The sequence below is a fragment of the Nansenia antarctica genome (assembly GCF_963989245.1).
Source record: "Nansenia antarctica genome assembly, chromosome: 8".
Lineage (NCBI taxonomy): Eukaryota > Metazoa > Chordata > Actinopteri > Argentiniformes > Microstomatidae > Nansenia > Nansenia antarctica.
Window position 1 is genome coordinate 340,021 of NC_137678.1, and position 18,664 is coordinate 358,684.

The 18,664-nt window shown below is 47.2% G+C and overlaps 1 protein-coding gene across 1 annotated transcript in view; it reads right to left on the minus strand.

The window, feature by feature from the left end:
• kiaa1109 (KIAA1109) overlaps positions 1 to 16,979 on the minus strand; it is a gene marked incomplete at its 5' end in the record, with an annotated part of 198,847 nt that extends 181,868 nt beyond the window's left edge. The window contains 12 exons of the mRNA XM_080537762.1: positions 210 to 301; positions 1,846 to 1,924; positions 2,226 to 2,382; positions 2,729 to 2,873; positions 3,844 to 3,923; positions 4,523 to 4,716; positions 7,140 to 7,221; positions 8,702 to 8,876; positions 9,539 to 9,603; positions 9,777 to 9,855; positions 16,594 to 16,710; positions 16,880 to 16,979. Coding sequence (XP_080393888.1) covers positions 210 to 301; positions 1,846 to 1,924; positions 2,226 to 2,382; positions 2,729 to 2,873; positions 3,844 to 3,923; positions 4,523 to 4,716; positions 7,140 to 7,221; positions 8,702 to 8,876; positions 9,539 to 9,603; positions 9,777 to 9,855; positions 16,594 to 16,710; positions 16,880 to 16,979 — 1,365 coding nt within the window. The remainder of the gene's footprint in view (positions 1 to 209; positions 302 to 1,845; positions 1,925 to 2,225; positions 2,383 to 2,728; positions 2,874 to 3,843; positions 3,924 to 4,522; positions 4,717 to 7,139; positions 7,222 to 8,701; positions 8,877 to 9,538; positions 9,604 to 9,776; positions 9,856 to 16,593; positions 16,711 to 16,879) is intronic.
• Positions 16,980 to 18,664: the final 1,685 nt, after the last annotated feature.

Consider the following 18,664-nt stretch of genomic DNA (forward strand, 5'->3'; position numbering starts at 1 on the left):
GTATAGTTAGTATAGTATAGTATAGTTAGTATAGTATAGTTAGTATAGTATAGTTAGTATAGTATAGTTTAGTATAGTTAGTATAGTATAGTTAGTATAGTATAGTTAGTATAGTATAGTTAGTATAGTATAGTTAGTATAGTATAGTTAGTATAGTTAGTATAGTATAGTTAGTATAGTTTAGTATAGTACTAGTGTGGGATACTCACAGCCAGCATCTCAGCCTCCAGCAGTGTCCTGTACTGCATGCTGCTGGTGGTGTCCACGTGGAGCAGCTGCCCTTTGATGGTGGGAGAGTAGCCTGAGGACAGCAGAGGAGCAGCGCTCAGTGTCAGACACCACCTGGGCAGGTTAACACTGTTAATCCTGATTCTGTTCTCTGATCCAGGACCAGATGGAGCTGGCTGGTTTCCTCCATACAACTCACAACCAGCCAGACAGATCTGATCCTGGAGAGGGTTAGGGTTAGGTAGATCTGATCCTGGATAGGGTTAGGGTTAGGTAGATCTGATCCTGGAGAGGGTTAGGGTTAGGTAGATCTGATCCTGGATAGGGTTAGGGTTAGGTAGAAAATATTCTCCGGCCTTCTTGCATACACGGCATGTTTGAGATCTCTCCACAGATCTTCAATAATATTCAAATCTGGGGACTGATGGCCGTTCCAAAACCTTCATCCGTCTTTCCTGGAGGTACTTCATGGTTGATTTTGAGGTATGCTTCGGGTCACTGTCTTGCTGGAATACCCAACCTCTCTTCAACTTCAATTTCTGGACTGACCTTTGAACATTAGCCTCTAGAATCTCTTGATATTTGGTGGAATCCATTCTTCCTTCCACCCGCACAATATCGCCTGGATATATTCCCTAATATAGCCCTTAGCTGCTACACAACCCCAAAGCATAATGGATCCACCTCCATGCTTAACAGTTGGCATGGTGTTCTCTACAAATGCCCTCCATGCCCTCCCCCTATGTTTCTCCAAACATAGCCTACCTTCTTTGGTTGTGACCAAAAAGTTCAAATTTGGTTTTGTCAGTCCAAAGCACATTGTTCCAATAGGCTTCAGGTTTCTCAAGGTTTTCTTTTGCATCCTTCAGACGCTTAATTTTGTGTTGAGGTCGTAGGAAAGGCTTATTTCTGGCAACTCTGCCATGTAGGTCTTTGTTGTTTAAGGTACGCTGTATTGTCCTGTGAACAACTAGACCGGTGTCTGCTACTCTTTTTTGCAGCTCTTTTGCAGTGATGTGTGGGTTCTTCTGAGCATTTCTCACCAGACCTCGGGCCATTCTATCTGAAAATGTCCTTGGTCGTCCAGATCTGCCTTGACTTCAATTGTTCCATTTATTTTCCATTTTCTGATGATGTTTCTGACAGTGGAAATGGGTAGTTTGAAACGTTGCAAGAGTTTTTTGTTGACTTCTCCTTGATGGTGGAAGTGAACTATCTTGATTCTGACATCCTTGGACAACTGTTTAGAGGAACCCATGGTTTTTAACACCAGACACAACAGCCACAACAGTCAGATACTTTAGAAGGCATGGAGTTACTTCAGAATATATAGTTCAACCCTGGAATTATATTCACGCTGAACATTTTTAATAAAAAAGAAACCTTGGTTCTTTTTCTTCAAATTTGCAGAAAGGTGTCATATTTAACTTTTTAGTTTTAGTCTTCAGGTTTGCTTTCAATCACTTGGAGATTAATTGTAACAGATATTTAAACCAGGAGTGCCCAAATGTGTGCACCCCACTGTATAAGGTTAGTTCCCATTTAGTTGACTAACATGAAACAACAAACACCTGAAATGAACAGATGGTGACCCTGATTCAACCCTGTGCTACCTACCCTTCTCCCCCACTGTCATGGGGATGTTGACTTCCAGATAGGAGCCCGCGCCAACATTCACATGGATGGCATTGGTCTCCTACGAGAGAAGTCACAAAGAACAACATGATGAAACCCACAGCCATACAGTACACTTAGCATTACAGCCATACAGTACACTTAGCATTACAGCCATACAGTACACTTAGCATTACAGCCATACAGTACACTTAGCATTAAAGCCATACAGTACACTTAGCATTACAGAGGGGGGAGATAGGAGAGGGAGAGCGAGAGAGAGAGAGAGAGAGACAGAGAGAAAGGGAGAGAGAGAGAGAGAGAAAGAGAGAGAGAGAAAGAGAGAGAGAGAGAGAGAGAGAGAGAGAGAGAGAGAGAAGTACCCTGTTTTTGGTGAAGAGAAGGTCGATGGTGGCGTCAGCGATGATGTTCATGCGTAGCTCGAAGGCGAGGATCTCTCGGGGTTTGCCAGGCTCGGGCGACTCTGTGGCCTTCATGGCCTGGTAGTCAGCTGGAAGGAAGAACTTCCACAGACAGTCCCTGCACAGGAGAAGACAAGAGAGAGAGAAAGAAGCGAGGGGGGGGGGGGGGGGGGAAGGGGGGAGAGAGGGAGAAGGGAGGGGGTGGAGTGTTGTCCATTAGCTTTGCTCACAACGCTGTGTGAATAGGACAGTTCTACCGTGTGTGTGTGTGTGAGTATGAGTGTGTGTTTTTGTGTGTGTGCATCCAGTAATTGTGATTGTGATGTTTGTATGGATTAGATTTATTCAAATCTAAGTGATTGTATCCTTACTGTGTGTGTGTGTGTGTGTGTGTGTGTGTGTGTGTGTGTGTGTGTGTGTGTGTGTGTGTGTGTGTGTGCGTGCGTGTGTGCGTGCGTGCGTACCTCTGCCTGTCTGCCCAGGGTCCGTAGTTGAAGTCGGTCCCTTTCCCACAGACGATGTCGAGCCCCCAGCAGGGGGGCAGGTCCTGCAGCCTGGTGGCCTCCCCCCCACCCTCCACCTCCCCCTCCACCTCCTCCTGCACCAGGCCTGGAGACACACGGCATGCTGGGAATAACTAGCATAACATAGCATGATGCTAAGATAGCATGATGCTCCTAACACAGCATGATGATCCTAACACAGCATGATGCTCCTAACACAGCATGATGCTCCTAACACAGCATGATGCTCCTAACACAGCATGATGCTCCTAACACAGCATGATGCTAACATAGCATGCTCCTAACATAGCATGATGCTAACATAGCATGATGCTAACATAGCATGCTCCTAACATAGCATGATGCTAACATAGCATGCTACTAACATAGCATGCTCCTAACATAGCATGATGCTAACATAGCATGCTCCTAACATAGCATGATGCTAACATAGCATGATGCTAACATAGCATGCTCCTAACATAGCATGTTCTAACATAGCATGATGCTAACCTAGCATGCTCCTAACATAGCATGATGCTAACATAGCATGTTCTAACATAGCATGATGCTAACCTAGCATGCCAGATCAGTGATCTGGGATCTGCGGAGGAAGGTAACTGGGTGTGTTGCATGTAACTGGGTGTGTTGCATGTAACTGGGTGTGTTGCATGTAACTGGGTGTGTTGCATGTAACTGGGTGTGTTGCATGTAACTGGGTGTGTTGCATGTAACTGGGTGTGTTGCATGTAACTGGGTGTGTTGCATGTAACTGGGTGTGTTGCATGTAACTGGGTGTGTTGCATCGGGACATCCCTAGTGTGCTGCCTGGGGGAAAGACATCACCGCTACATCTGTTACAGCGCAGAGACAAAACCCAGATACAAGCATGTCCAAAACACAAAGATCAGCGCAAATAAGCCTTCACATAACATGTACATACCTCATACAGACCTCATATGTACAGACCTCCATATGTACAGACCTCATATGTACAGACCTCACATGTACAGACCTCATACGTACAGACCTCATACGTACAGACCTCATACGTACAGACCTCCATATGCTCGTACCTGGTTCATCCCGGTAGTAATAGATGTCCACGTCGTTGGACTGCATCACCACAAAGCCTTCTCCCATCAGCCTCGGCGGCCTGGGGGTCATCACACACACACACACAACAGCTGACCAGGATGTCAACAACCACATCGGGGAGACACTGATGCATTTGAATTCTCTTGCTCTAGGGAGTTTAAGTTTTAGGGTGGTTTATAATAATAATCATCATCATCATAATCATAATAATAACAATGTTTATTGCCATGTAAAATCAGTCAGCCATAGTCAGCGCTCCTGGAGCAATTAGGGGGTAAGTGCCTTGCTCAAGGGCACATGCATCTCCCTCCTGAGGCAGAGATCAAACCAGTGACCTCCCGATTGCTAGGCTACCGCCACCCATAGGGGGTAAGCTCAGTGGTTGTGTTGCTCTAGAGAGGTCAGGTTTAAGGGGGGTATAGAGAGTTCAGGTTTAAGGGGTGGTTAGGGGGTAAGCTCTAGAGAGTTAGGGGTAAGGGGTGGTTAGGGGGTAAGCTCTAGAGAGTTAGGGGTAAGGGGTGGTTAGGGGGTAAGCTCTAGAGAGTTAGGGGTAAGGGGTGGTTAGGGGGTAAGCTCTAGAGAGTTTAGGGGTAAGGGGTGGTTAGGGGGTAAGCTCTAGAGAGTTTAGGGGAAAGGGGTGGTTAGGGGTAAGCTCACTCATCGTTCTGCATGCCCAGGTAGCGCGGGCTGGGCACCAGCATGACGCGCACGTTCTCCAGGGAGCCCTTCAGGATGTGCATGTACTGGTCGAGGTGGCTGGAGGGCGGCTTGGTGGCGTAGGTCAGGAAGGCGTCCTCGAAGTTGAGACACAGCGTCTGGGGGAGGTGGTGGTTCCCGAACGCCAGGCGGCCCTGAGGAGACGACAGACAGCGGGGGGGGGGGGGAGAAAGAAGAATGACATGACTTTGATGTCGCCATGGTGATGCCACTGACTTCAACACTCAAGAGCAAACCAAACTAAATGTCTTGAGGTTTAAATAAGACAGGCTCAAATCCTCCCTACCAACCTTCTTATCATGACAGGCTCAAATCCTCCCTACCAACCTTCTAATCCTCCCTACCAACCTTCTTATCATGACAGGCTCTAATCCTCCCTACCAACCTTCTAATCCTCCCTACCAACCTTCTAATCATGCCTAGCTAATGTGGTGTTTGTTTCTGACTTTAGGCCTTTTAAGTCATAATAAATGTGGGGGCTGTCCTAATTGCATTTCTATTAATTACAAGTTATATTTGTTTAGTTTGTTTAGTTATATTACCGTACATTCAGAAAGTATTCAGACCCCCTAATTTTTGTCACATTTTCTTGTGTTGTAGAGTCAATTTAAAATGGATTAAATAAAAATAATTTGCCATCAATCCACACACAATACCAGAATGACAAAGTGAAAACATGTTTTTTGAGATTTATGGGGTATTGCGTGTGGATTGAGGCAAATTATTTTAATTTAATCCATTTTAAATTGACTACAACACAACAATGCTAGGCTTTAGCCTTCTTACTGTTACTGTTTATGTCTTGTTTATGTTGTCCCCTTTCTGTTTTTAATCACTGATGTTTTAAAATTTGCACTTTTTCGTATTTGTTTTTATTCTATATGTAAAGTATCCGTGCATCCGTGCTGGGAAGGGTGCTATATAAATAAAGTTTTACTTCCTTACTTACTTACTTACTTACTTAAGAACAAGCACCGGGTTTGCGGGCACACAGAAATAGTTTTTGCGCATGCGCATGTTTCACCACCGTTTCTACCACCTCAGCCTTATTTTGAGCCAGGTAAAACCCTGGGCACCGCACATTTATTTCAGAATTGCAGCCCAATGGGCAACACCACATCGCTAAATACAGTTTTGACAAAGCCTTGCAAGACTGATCAAAATAACCCTGATGAGCCCCCAGGTGCAGTCAGTTTAATACAACTTATTATCTAAATGTTGTTGTGACCCTAATCTACATTGTAGTCTATGTGCTGCTTCAGAAACCAGACAGTAACTGGTCTAGTAGAGGACAGACAGACTGGTCTAGTAGAGGACAGACAGACTGGTCTAGTAGAGGACAGACAGACTGGTCTAGTAGAGGACAGACAGACTGGTCTAGTAGAGGACAGACAGACTGGTCTAGTAGAGGACAGACAGACTGGTCTAGTAGAGGACAGACAGACTGGTCTAGTAGAGGACAGACAGACTGGTCTAGTAGAGGACAGACAGACTGGTCTAGTAGAGGACAGACAGACTGGTCTAGTAGAGGACAGACAGACTGGTCTAGTAGAGGACAGACAGACTGGTCTAGTAGAGGACAGACAGACTGGTCTAGTAGAGGACAGACAGACTGGTCTAGTAGAGGACAGACAGACTGGTCTAGTAGAGGACAGACAGACTGGTCTAGTAGAGGACAGACAGACTGGTCTAGTAGAGGACAGACAGACAGGTCTAGTAGAGGACAGACAGACTGGTCTAGTAGAGGACAGACAGACTGGTCTAGTAGAGGACAGACAGACTGGTCTAGTAGAGGACAGACAGACTGGTCTAGTAGAGGACAGACAGACTGGTCTAGTAGAGGACAGACAGACTGGTCTAGTAGAGGACAGACAGACTGGTCTAGTAGAGGACAGACAGACTGGTCTAGTAGAGGACAGACAGACTGGTCTAGTAGAGGACAGACAGACTGGTCTAGTAGAGGACAGACAGACTGGTCTAGTAGAGGACAGACAGACTGGTCTAGTAGAGGACAGACAGACTGGTCTAGTAGAGGACAGACAGACTGGTCTAGTAGAGGACAGACAGACTGGTCTAGTAGAGGACAGACAGACTGGTCTAGTAGAGGACAGACAGACTGGTCTAGTAGAGGACAGACAGACTGGTCTAGTAGAGGACAGACAGACTGGTCTAGTAGAGGACAGACAGACTGGTCTAGTAGAGGACAGACAGACTGGTCTAGTAGAGGACAGACAGACTGGTCTAGTAGAGGACAGACAGACTGGTCTAGTAGAGGACAGACAGACTGGTCTAGTAGAGGACAGACAGACTGGTCTAGTAGAGGACAGACAGACTGGTCTAGTAGAGGACAGACAGACTGGTCTAGTAGAGGACAGACAGACTGGTCTAGTAGAGGACAGACAGACTGGTCTAGTAGAGGACAGACAGACTGGTCTAGTAGAGGACAGACAGACTGGTCTAGTAGAGGACAGACAGACTGGTCTAGTAGAGGACAGACAGACTGGTCTAGTAGAGGACAGGTGTAACAGGTGTAACAGGTGTACCAGGTGTAACTCACAGTGCTGATGTTGACCTTGATGACAGGGATTAAGGATCTCCAGGAGGACGACGGGTCTGGAGTCTCTGCTTTGATGTTAACACTGAAAAGACCGAGTAGAAAAATAAAAATAAACAAAAATAAATAAATAAAAGAAAGAAAGTATAGGGGTCTAATACATTTTTTGATTACTAAATCTAAATCTAAGTGTCTTTGTAGGACAATCTACTCTGTATACTGCAAGTATATCTAGGGTGTGTTCTCACTAGGACATTTGCTTCACTTGAAACGGAGTTTAGGATAAAGTTCGCTTTGCTCTGCGTCGTTTGGAGCTGTGAGAACGCGCATTCGAAGTCGCTCCCGCAGCAAAGAACCCTCGGATGCTCCGCTTGAAAAGGGTGGTTTCGCTTCGGTTAGAAACGACGCATCCATCACTTTGCTTCGCTTCGCTTTTGGTGAGAACGCTGCTCGAGACAGTCCATAGGAAAACAACAGCGCACGCATGTTAATCTGTATAAGAGCGGGACAACAGGCAATTCTAAATTTTTCTGACCAATCAACTACCACATCTGTTGCTTTGATTGCGTATGTTACTTCGTTTACATGAAGGGCTGTGAGAACGCAAATCAGAGAAATAATTTATGCAACAATGTTGCAAACTCATCCACTTGCTCCGGGTCTCGATTCGGACTTTCATGTGAGAACATGACCTTAGATTTCGGGTGGAGAAGCGGCGAAAACAAGCAACCGCAGCTTGCTCTCTCGACCGGCTTTTTTTGAAAAGTGAAAAGTCTTACGAGTCTGATCAATGCAATGTTAGCTAGCTACCTCTAAACATGGGTTTGGCTGGGCATACATTCATTATTTATTTTATTTTATTTTTTTCAGATTTTATCCCTTTTTCACCCAATTTGGTAGCCAATTGAACCCAACCTAGCATCCAATTATCCCCTGCCTATTGCGAAGGATCCGCCGCACGACCCCGTGGCCGGCAGTCCCAGAGGAGGCCGCCAGGCAGACTAGCTGACTGGCTCCTCGAGCCCAGCACTGTTATTCCGGCACCCCGGGGGCGCTGTTGCGCGACGGATCCTTGTCCGGAAATACTCCTATACCGCCCTCGGGAGCGGCCGCCCAATATGCCGCTCCCCGTGTGTGCCCCAGCCATATCCGGATCTGGCGAGCTGGGATTCGATCCCAGTCCCCGGTGGGCAGCTTGCACTAGTGGCCAGTGCTTAGACCGCTACACCACCGCGGGGCGACATTCATTAATTTGAGGTGGTAAACACAGTCTGGCTATCTTATCTGTCTGGCTAACTTCTCTGTGTAGTTGTGAGTTTCTCTCCAGAGCCATAGACAGATGTCTGTTCTGAGTTTCTCTCCAGAGCCAGAGACAGATGTCTGTTCGTACCTTTATCTGTCTGGCTAACTTATCTGTGTAGTTGTGAGTTTCTCTCCAGAGCCAGAGACAGATGTCTGTTCGTACCTTTATAGCTTTTGCACTATTGCACTGGTCGGATGCCAAACTGTGTTTCGTTGTCTTGGTACTTGTACTCTGAATCTGAAACCCAAACCCCCTGTCCCACCTGTCCAGGGTCTTCTCTCTGTCCTCTCTGCCTTTCTCCATGTCTTTTTTGGGGGGCACGAGGGTGGGCTCCAGACCAAAGGTCTCCTGCAGCCGGGCGTAGAGGTCGGTGCGGTTGTACACGTGGAACTCAAACCCGTTCACCGTCACGTACAGCCTGGTCTCTGCCTTGGGGTCTGGTGAGGAGGAGAAGATGAGGATTTCTGATACTGGAAGTGAGAAATCAGCCTTAAAAGTAATGGTCAAGTATGGCTGAGCTCCACAGTCTTTAGGGACGCCCCTAAGCTAGCAATCGGAATCAGGCGATAATCAGTAAAAATATGAGATTGGGGAAATCCGTTAACGCTTTCTAGTCGCCACGACAACCGATCAATGACGCCAACAATTCTCACATGCTTGTTAAACAAAAATTACTACTACTTAATTTCCAATCACAGTTAGCTTACTTACTTAGCTTACTTACTTACTTAGCTAGATTACTTACTTTTAATTTTTACGCAGTGCACACCAGTGGCATTTCCAGTCACTCCCTCGCTTCAACTGTGCTACTCAGGCCGACAACACAACGTGCGCTGCGCTGTTCCATCTGTCTATCGTTACTAGTAATATGTCTAATTGAGTTAACTGGTATTATATTCACCACCCAATGGTGCTCAGATCTGCAGTGTCAGGGCAATGACCTCCCATACAACCTTGTGCCCAAAACTCAAAACCTGATTTCAGTTCAACCTGAACCCATAATAACCCAGAACCCAGAACCCAGAACCCAGAACCAGGCATGATCTCACCACCGTGCTGAACCCAGAACCCAGAACCCAGAACCCAGGCATGATCTCACCGTGCTGCTTCTGCTTTGGGTTGTACATCTTCCACCAGCGGAAGATCAGGAAGCCATCTTGTATTCTGTAACAACAACATACATTGAGTGGAATACTAGTAGTGGTGTGGCTTCAGGCGGGATTTGAACTCACAACCTTCCGATCCCAAGTCCAACTCACTATCCACTAGACCACCACTACCCCCCACATGACATACTGTAATATATAGAATAGAAAGCATGTGGAATGTTGTGTTACCTGATGGACATGTCTTCATTGATGAAGTACACGTCCCTGAACATGACCTTCCCAGACAGCACCGAGAAGGAGAAGGAACCTGAGGAGAGACAGACAGGATGAGACAGGATGACAGACAGGATGACAGACAGGATGACAGACAGGATGAGACAGGATGAGACAGGATGACAGACAGGATGACAGACAGGATGACAGACAGGATGACAGACAGGATGACAGACAGGATGACAGACAGGATGACAGACAGGATGACAGACAGGATGACAGACAGGATGACAGACAGGATGACAGACAGGATGACAGACAGGATGACAGACAGGATGAGACAGGATGACAGACAGGATGACAGACAGGATGACAGACAGGATGACAGACAGGATGAGACAGGATGACAGACAGGATGACAGACAGGATGACAGACAGGATGACAGACAGGATGACAGACAGGATGACAGACAGGATGACAGACAGGATGAGACAGGATGACAGACAGGATGACAGACAGGATGACAGACAGGATGACAGACAGGGTGACAGACAGGATGACAGACAGGATGACAGACAGGATGAGACAGGATGAGACAGGATGACAGACAGGATGACAGACAGGATGACAGACAGGATGACAGACAGGGTGACAGACAGGATGACAGACAGGGTGACAGACAGGATGACAGACAGGATGACAGACAGGATGACAGACAGGGTGACAGACAGGATGACAGACAGGATGACAGACAGGATGACAGACAGGGTGACAGACAGGATGAAAGACAGGATGAGACAGGATGAGACAGGATGACAGACAGGATGACAGACAGGGTGACAGACAGGATGACAGACAGGATGACAGACAGGATGAGACAGGATGACAGACAGGATGACAGACAGGATGACAGACAGGATGACAGACAGGGTGACAGACAGGATGACAGACAGGGTGACAGACAGGATGACAGACAGGATGACAGACAGGATGACAGACAGGATGACAGACAGGATGACAGACAGGATGACAGACAGGGTGACAGACAGGATGACAGACAGGATGACAGACAGGATGACAGACAGGATGACAGACAGGATGACAGACAGGATGACAGACAGGATGACAGACAGGATGACAGACAGGATGACAGACAGGATGACAGACAGGATGACAGACAGGATGACAGACAGGATGACAGACAGGATGAGACAGGATGACAGACAGGATGACAGACAGGATGACAGACAGGATGACAGACAGGGTGACAGACAGGATGACAGACAGGATGACAGACAGGATGACAGACAGGATGACAGACAGGATGACAGACAGGGTGACAGACAGGATGACAGACAGGATGACAGACAGGATGACAGACAGGATGAGACAGGATGACAGACAGGATGACAGACAGGATGACAGACAGGATGACAGACAGGATGACAGACAGGATGACAGACAGGATGACAGACAGGATGACAGACAGGATGACAGACAGGATGACAGACAGGATGACAGACAGGGTGACAGACAGGATGAGACAGGATGAGACAGGATGACAGACAGGATGACAGACAGGATGACAGACAGGATGACAGACAGGATGACAGACAGGATGACAGACAGGATGACAGACAGGGTGACAGACAGGATGACAGACAGGGTGACAGACAGGGTGACAGACAGGATGACAGACAGGATGACAGACAGGATGAGACAGGATGACAGACAGGATGACAGACAGGATGACAGACAGGATGACAGACAGGATGAGACAGGGTGACAGACAGGATGAGACAGGATGACAGACAGGATGACAGACAGGATGACAGACAGGATGACAGACAGGATGACAGACAGGATGACAGACAGGATGACAGACAGGATGACAGACAGGATGACAGACAGGATGACAGACAGGATGACAGACAGGATGACAGACAGGATGACAGACAGGATGACAGACAGGGTGACAGACAGAATGACAGACAGGGTGACAGACAGGATGACAGACAGGATGACAGACAGGGTGACAGACAGGATGACAGACAGGATGACAGACAGGATGACAGACAGGATGAGACAGGATGACAGACAGGATGACAGACAGGATGACAGACAGGATGACAGACAGGATGACAGACAGGATGACAGACAGGATGAGACAGGATGACAGACAGGATGACAGACAGGATGACAGACAGGATGACAGACAGGGTGACAGACAGGATGACAGACAGGATGACAGACAGGGTGACAGACAGGATGACAGACAGGGTGACAGACAGGGTGACAGACAGGATGACAGACAGGATGACAGACAGGATGACAGACAGGGTGACAGACAGGATGACAGACAGGATGACAGACAGGATGACAGACAGGATGACAGACAGGATGACAGACAGGATGACAGACAGGATGACAGACAGGATGACAGACAGGGTGACAGACAGGATGACAGACAGGATGAGACAGGATGACAGACAGGATGACAGACAGGGTGACAGACAGGATGACAGACAGGATGACAGACAGGATGACAGACAGGATGACAGACAGGATGACAGACAGGATGACAGACAGGATGAGACAGGATGACAGACAGGGTGACAGACAGGATGACAGACAGGATGACAGACAGGATGACAGACAGGATGACAGACAGGATGACAGACAGGATGACAGACAGGATGACAGACAGGGTGACAGACAGGATGACAGACAGGATGACAGACAGGATGACAGACAGGATGAGACAGGATGACAGACAGGATGAGACAGGGTGACAGACAGGATGACAGACAGGGTGACAGACAGGGTGACAGACAGGATGACAGACAGGATGACAGACAGGATGACAGACAGGATGACAGACAGGATGACAGACAGGATGACAGACAGGATGACAGACAGGATGACAGACAGGATGACAGACAGGATGACAGACAGGATGACAGACAGGATGACAGACAGGATGACAGACAGGATGACAGACAGGATGACAGACAGGATGACAGACAGGATGACAGACAGGGTGACAGACAGGGTGACAGACAGGGTGACAGACAGGATGAGACAGGATGACAGACAGGATGAGACAGGATGACAGACAGGGTGACAGACAGGATGACAGACAGGATGACAGACAGGATGAGACAGGATGACAGACAGGATGACAGACAGGATGACAGACAGGATGACAGACAGGATGACAGACAGGGTGACAGACAGGATGAAAGACAGGATGACAGACAGGATGACAGACAGGATGACAGACAGGATGACAGACAGGATGACAGACAGGATGACAGACAGGATGACAGACAGGATGACAGACAGGATGACAGACAGGGTGACAGACAGGATGACAGACAGGATGACAGACAGGATGACAGACAGGATGACAGACAGGATGACAGACAGGATGAGACAGGATGACAGACAGGATGACAGACAGGATGAGACAGGATGACAGACAGGATGACAGACAGGGTGACAGACAGGATGAGACAGGGTGACAGACAGGATGAGACAGGATGAGACAGGATGACAGACAGGATGACAGACAGGATGACAGACAGGATGACAGACAGGATGAGACAGGATGACAGACAGGATGACAGACAGGATGACAGACAGGATGACAGACAGGATGACAGACAGGATGACAGACAGGATGACAGACAGGATGACAGACAGGATGACAGACAGGATGACAGACAGGGTGACAGACAGGATGACAGACAGGATGACAGACAGGATGACAGACAGGATGACAGACAGGATGACAGACAGGATGACAGACAGGGTGACAGACAGGATGAGACAGGATGACAGACAGGATGACAGACAGGATGACAGACAGGATGACAGACAGGATGACAGACAGGATGACAGACAGGATGACAGACAGGATGACAGACAGGATGACAGACAGGATGACAGACAGGATGACAGACAGGATGACAGACAGGATGACAGACAGGATGACAGACAGGATGACAGACAGGATGACAGACAGGATGACAGACAGGGTGACAGACAGGATGACAGACAGGATGACAGACAGGATGACAGACAGGATGAGACAGGATGACAGACAGGATGAGACAGGATGACAGACAGGATGAGACAGGATGACAGACAGGATGAGACAGGATGACAGACAGGATGACAGACAGGATGACAGACAGGATGACAGACAGGATGACAGACAGGATGAGACAGGATGACAGACAGGATGACAGACAGGGTGACAGACAGGATGACAGACAGGGTGACAGACAGGATGACAGACAGGATGACAGACAGGATGACAGACAGGATGACAGACAGGATGACAGACAGGATGACAGACAGGATGAGAGACAGGATGACAGACAGGATGACAGACAGGATGACAGACAGGATGACAGACAGGATGACAGACAGGATGACAGACAGGATGACAGACAGGGTGACAGACAGGATGACAGACAGGATGACAGACAGGGTGACAGACAGGATGACAGACAGGATGAGACAGGATGAGACAGGATGACAGACAGGATGACAGACAGGATGACAGACAGGATGAGACAGGATGACAGACAGGATGACAGACAGGATGACAGACAGGATGACAGACAGGATGACAGACAGGATGACAGACAGGATGACAGACAGGATGACAGACAGGATGACAGACAGGGTGACAGACAGGATGACAGACAGGATGACAGACAGGATGACAGACAGGATGACAGACAGGGTGACAGACAGGATGACAGACAGGATGACAGACAGGATGACAGACAGGATGACAGACAGGATGACAGACAGGATGACAGACAGGATGACAGACAGGGTGACAGACAGGATGAGACAGGATGACAGACAGGATGACAGACAGGATGACAGACAGGATGACAGACAGGATGACAGACAGGGTGACAGACAGGGTGACAGACAGGATGAGACAGGATGACAGACAGGGTGACAGACAGGATGACAGACAGGATGAGACAGGATGACAGACAGGATGACAGACAGGATGACAGACAGGATGACAGACAGGATGACAGACAGGATGACAGACAGGATGACAGACAGGGTGACAGACAGGATGACAGACAGGATGACAGACAGGATGACAGACAGGATGACAGACAGGGTGACAGACAGGATGACAGACAGGATGACAGACAGGATGACAGACAGGATGACAGACAGGATGACAGACAGGATGACAGACAGGATGACAGACAGGGTGACAGACAGGATGACAGACAGGGTGACAGACAGGATGACAGACAGGATGACAGACAGGATGACAGACAGGATGACAGACAGGATGACAGACAGGATGAGACAGGATGACAGACAGGATGAGACAGGATGACAGACAGGATGACAGACAGGATGACAGACAGGATGACAGACAGGATGACAGACAGGATGACAGACAGGATGACAGACAGGGTGACAGACAGGATGACAGACAGGATGACAGACAGGATGACAGACAGGATGACAGACAGGATGACAGACAGGATGACAGACAGGATGACAGACAGGATGAGACAGGATGACAGACAGGATGAAACAGGATGACAGACAGGATGACAGACAGGATGACAGACAGGGTGACAGACAGGATGACAGACAGGGTGACAGACAGGGTGACAGACAGGATGACAGACAGGATGACAGACAGGATGACAGACAGGGTGACAGACAGGATGAGACAGGATGAGACAGGATGACAGACAGGATGACAGACAGGGTGACAGACAGGATGACAGACAGGATGACAGACAGGGTGACAGACAGGATGACAGACAGGGTGACAGACAGGATGACAGACAGGATGACAGACAGGATGACAGACAGGGTGACAGACAGGATGAGACAGGGTGACAGACAGGATGACAGACAGGGTGACAGACAGGATGACAGACAGGATGACAGACAGGATGACAGACAGGATGACAGACAGGATGACAGACAGGGTGACAGACAGGATGAGACAGGGTGACAGACAGGATGACAGACAGGGTGACAGACAGGATGACACCACCTTCAATAAATCAGAAGTGATTTGAAACCACATTCTCATAAATGCATTCTTCCAAATGCAAATGCCACACTTGGAATCAACTCAGACCTTTTACCTGCTTAATTGCTAAAGAAATAATGAAGGATGGACCACACTGGCCCATGAAACAGCTTTTGAGTCAATTGTCCAATTACTTTTGGTCCCTTGAAAAAGAGGGAGTTACATATTAAAGAGCTGTAATTCCTAAACCCTTCCTTCAATTTGGATGTGAATACCCTTACCCTAACGCTCAGAGTCTGCACTTTAAGCCCATATTCATTATATAACTGTAACCTGAAGATGTTTTGGTAAACAGTTAAAATAACACAAATTCTGTCTGTGTCCAAATATATATGGACCTAACTGTATATATGGACCTAACTGTATACTATAGGCTCTGGTTCAAAGGGTCACAATCACAAGCAGTTATCTAGACATGTCCTGAGTGATTCTGCAAAGCCACTTTGATAGTTATCTAAACGGCCAGGTCTGGAGTTAGCACAACGAGCTGAAGCCTTCCAGACACTCCACAGTGCTACACTTACCAATGTGAATGTATCCATTCTTTTACCACAGTGCTACACTTACCAATGTGAATGTATCCATTCTTTTACCACAGTGAATGAATGAATGAATGGTCTTTATTGTCATTGCTATAGTACAGGTACCAAACAACGACATTTAGGAGGGGTGGCTCCCCTGGTGCTAAGAAAGAAAAAAAAAAACACAAAAAAAACTGCTACACTTACCAATGTGAATGTATCCATTCTTGTGGAGTCTATTGATAATGAGGGTTAAAATCAGGCCGATATTGCGGGAGTTGTAATAAGTTAGATAAATGATCCATCCACAGGACAGAATGGTGGCTGGAAGATAAAAGACATAACATAGTTAGTGTAACACTAAGACGTGCACTGTGTTCACTCATGGACTTCATAAAGCTTAAGAGTGACTTCACGTGTCATAGGATGTCATACTGTAAGTTAGGGTTAGCTGATGACGATGCTCACCCTTTGGTACTCAATCAACACTTACCGACAAGAAGCCATACTAAATTGGAGTCATGCTTGGTGAGGTATTCGTCCAAGTCTCCAAAGCTGATGAAAGTACTGTCGTTGCCTTTGATGCCATCCATGGCTACAGTGTCTCAGTCTGACATCCAGCCCTGAAACAGAACAGATCATACATGGGTTAGGGGCTTTTCAGGGATGACCTCAATCATACTGTGCTGCTGGCTCGGATATTTTCCTTTTTCCCATTTCTGACACAGATCAGGGGGAAAAAAGTAATAATTAAAACCAAGCATACAGTGTACTGGCGGGGAGGGGGTTATGGGATGGGAGAGCCGGCTGTGGCGCAGGAGGTAGAGCCGGCGTCTAATGATTGCAAGATTGGCAGATCAGCGGTTCGGACCCCGGCTGGCCACATGTCAAGGTGTCCTTGGGCAAGACACTGAACCCCAAATTGCTCCCAATGAGCGGGCCGGTGCCTTGCATGGTAGCTTGCCGCCATTGGTGTGTGAATGTGTGTGTGAATGGGTGAATGAGAGGCCGTTGTAAAGCGCTTTGGAATAAGGCGCTATATAAGTCAGTCCATTTATTTATTTTTTCTTTGTCTTTTTGTTTACTTTATTTTGTGTGTATATGTATATACTGTATATCACCACCATTATCACCTTTTTTCTCTTTCTTTTTTGTTTATTGTATTATTTATTTTTTCTTCTTAATGTTACTGTAGCACAATTCCTCTTATTTGTACCTGCTGTTGTGCTTACAGTTACTATATATGTATCTGTTTACATTCATCCTCTTCCTGCTGTTTTAGTTTGTTTGTTTGTTGTTGTGAATACCCATCTGTAAACACATTGAACTGCCTTTTTGGATGTTTGTGAAGGAAATAATAAAAATCATAAATGGGAGGGGAAAACAAATCCTTTGCAATAACTGCCTGAAGTCTGCGACCTATTGACCCCACCAGACACTGAGTGTCTTCTCTGGTGACCCCTGACACCACCAGACGTTGGGTATCTTCTCTGGTGATGCTCTGCCAGGCCTGAACTGCAGCTATCTTTAGTTGTTGTTTGTTTTGAGGATGTTGCCTTAAGTCTCCACCTCCATCATTCCTCCACACTTAGCACAGGGCATTGACTGTTGAAAGCTGGCTTAAGTATGTCACCATTTTCAAAGTGAACTGACGCAATGACAAGAATGTGAGTGTGTTCACTATTCAAATGATGCTGCCTGGCAGCTAAGACCAAACCATGCTTTCACTTCCTGACTGTGATTTTGATTGTACAGAGCCCTGTATTTGACAGGTCATGTTGGAGTGGGCGGAGTGGTAAATTAAGCCTCTTACACTCTAACAGAGGTGTTGTTTGTGTGAGTGTGTATGTGTATGTGTATGTGTATGTGTGTGTGTGTGTGTGTGTATGTGTATGTGTATGTGTATGTGTGTGTGTGTGTGTGTGTAGTCCAGTTCTTAACTTGCTACGCTCAGAAATCAGTAGTGTTGAAAACATCCAAACACCACTACCATCCGTGCAAATCCCTGCCTAATCCACCCATCACGCTGGATGGAAAACCACAGGGACGGAAGCCTTCAACTCAAACAGCCTAGTAGTTTACCGTCTCGTCTCCAACTAGCACTAAACAACAATGAATTATATTAGCCTCATATTTTGGTTTCAATTTGTACTCACTTCTAGGCTTGAAGTTAGTAGGCCTACTACTAGGCAAGATCATGAGTGTGTGTGTGTGTGTGTGTGTGTGTGTGTGTGCGTGTGCGTGTGCGTGTGCGTGTGCGTGTGCGTGTGCGTGTGTG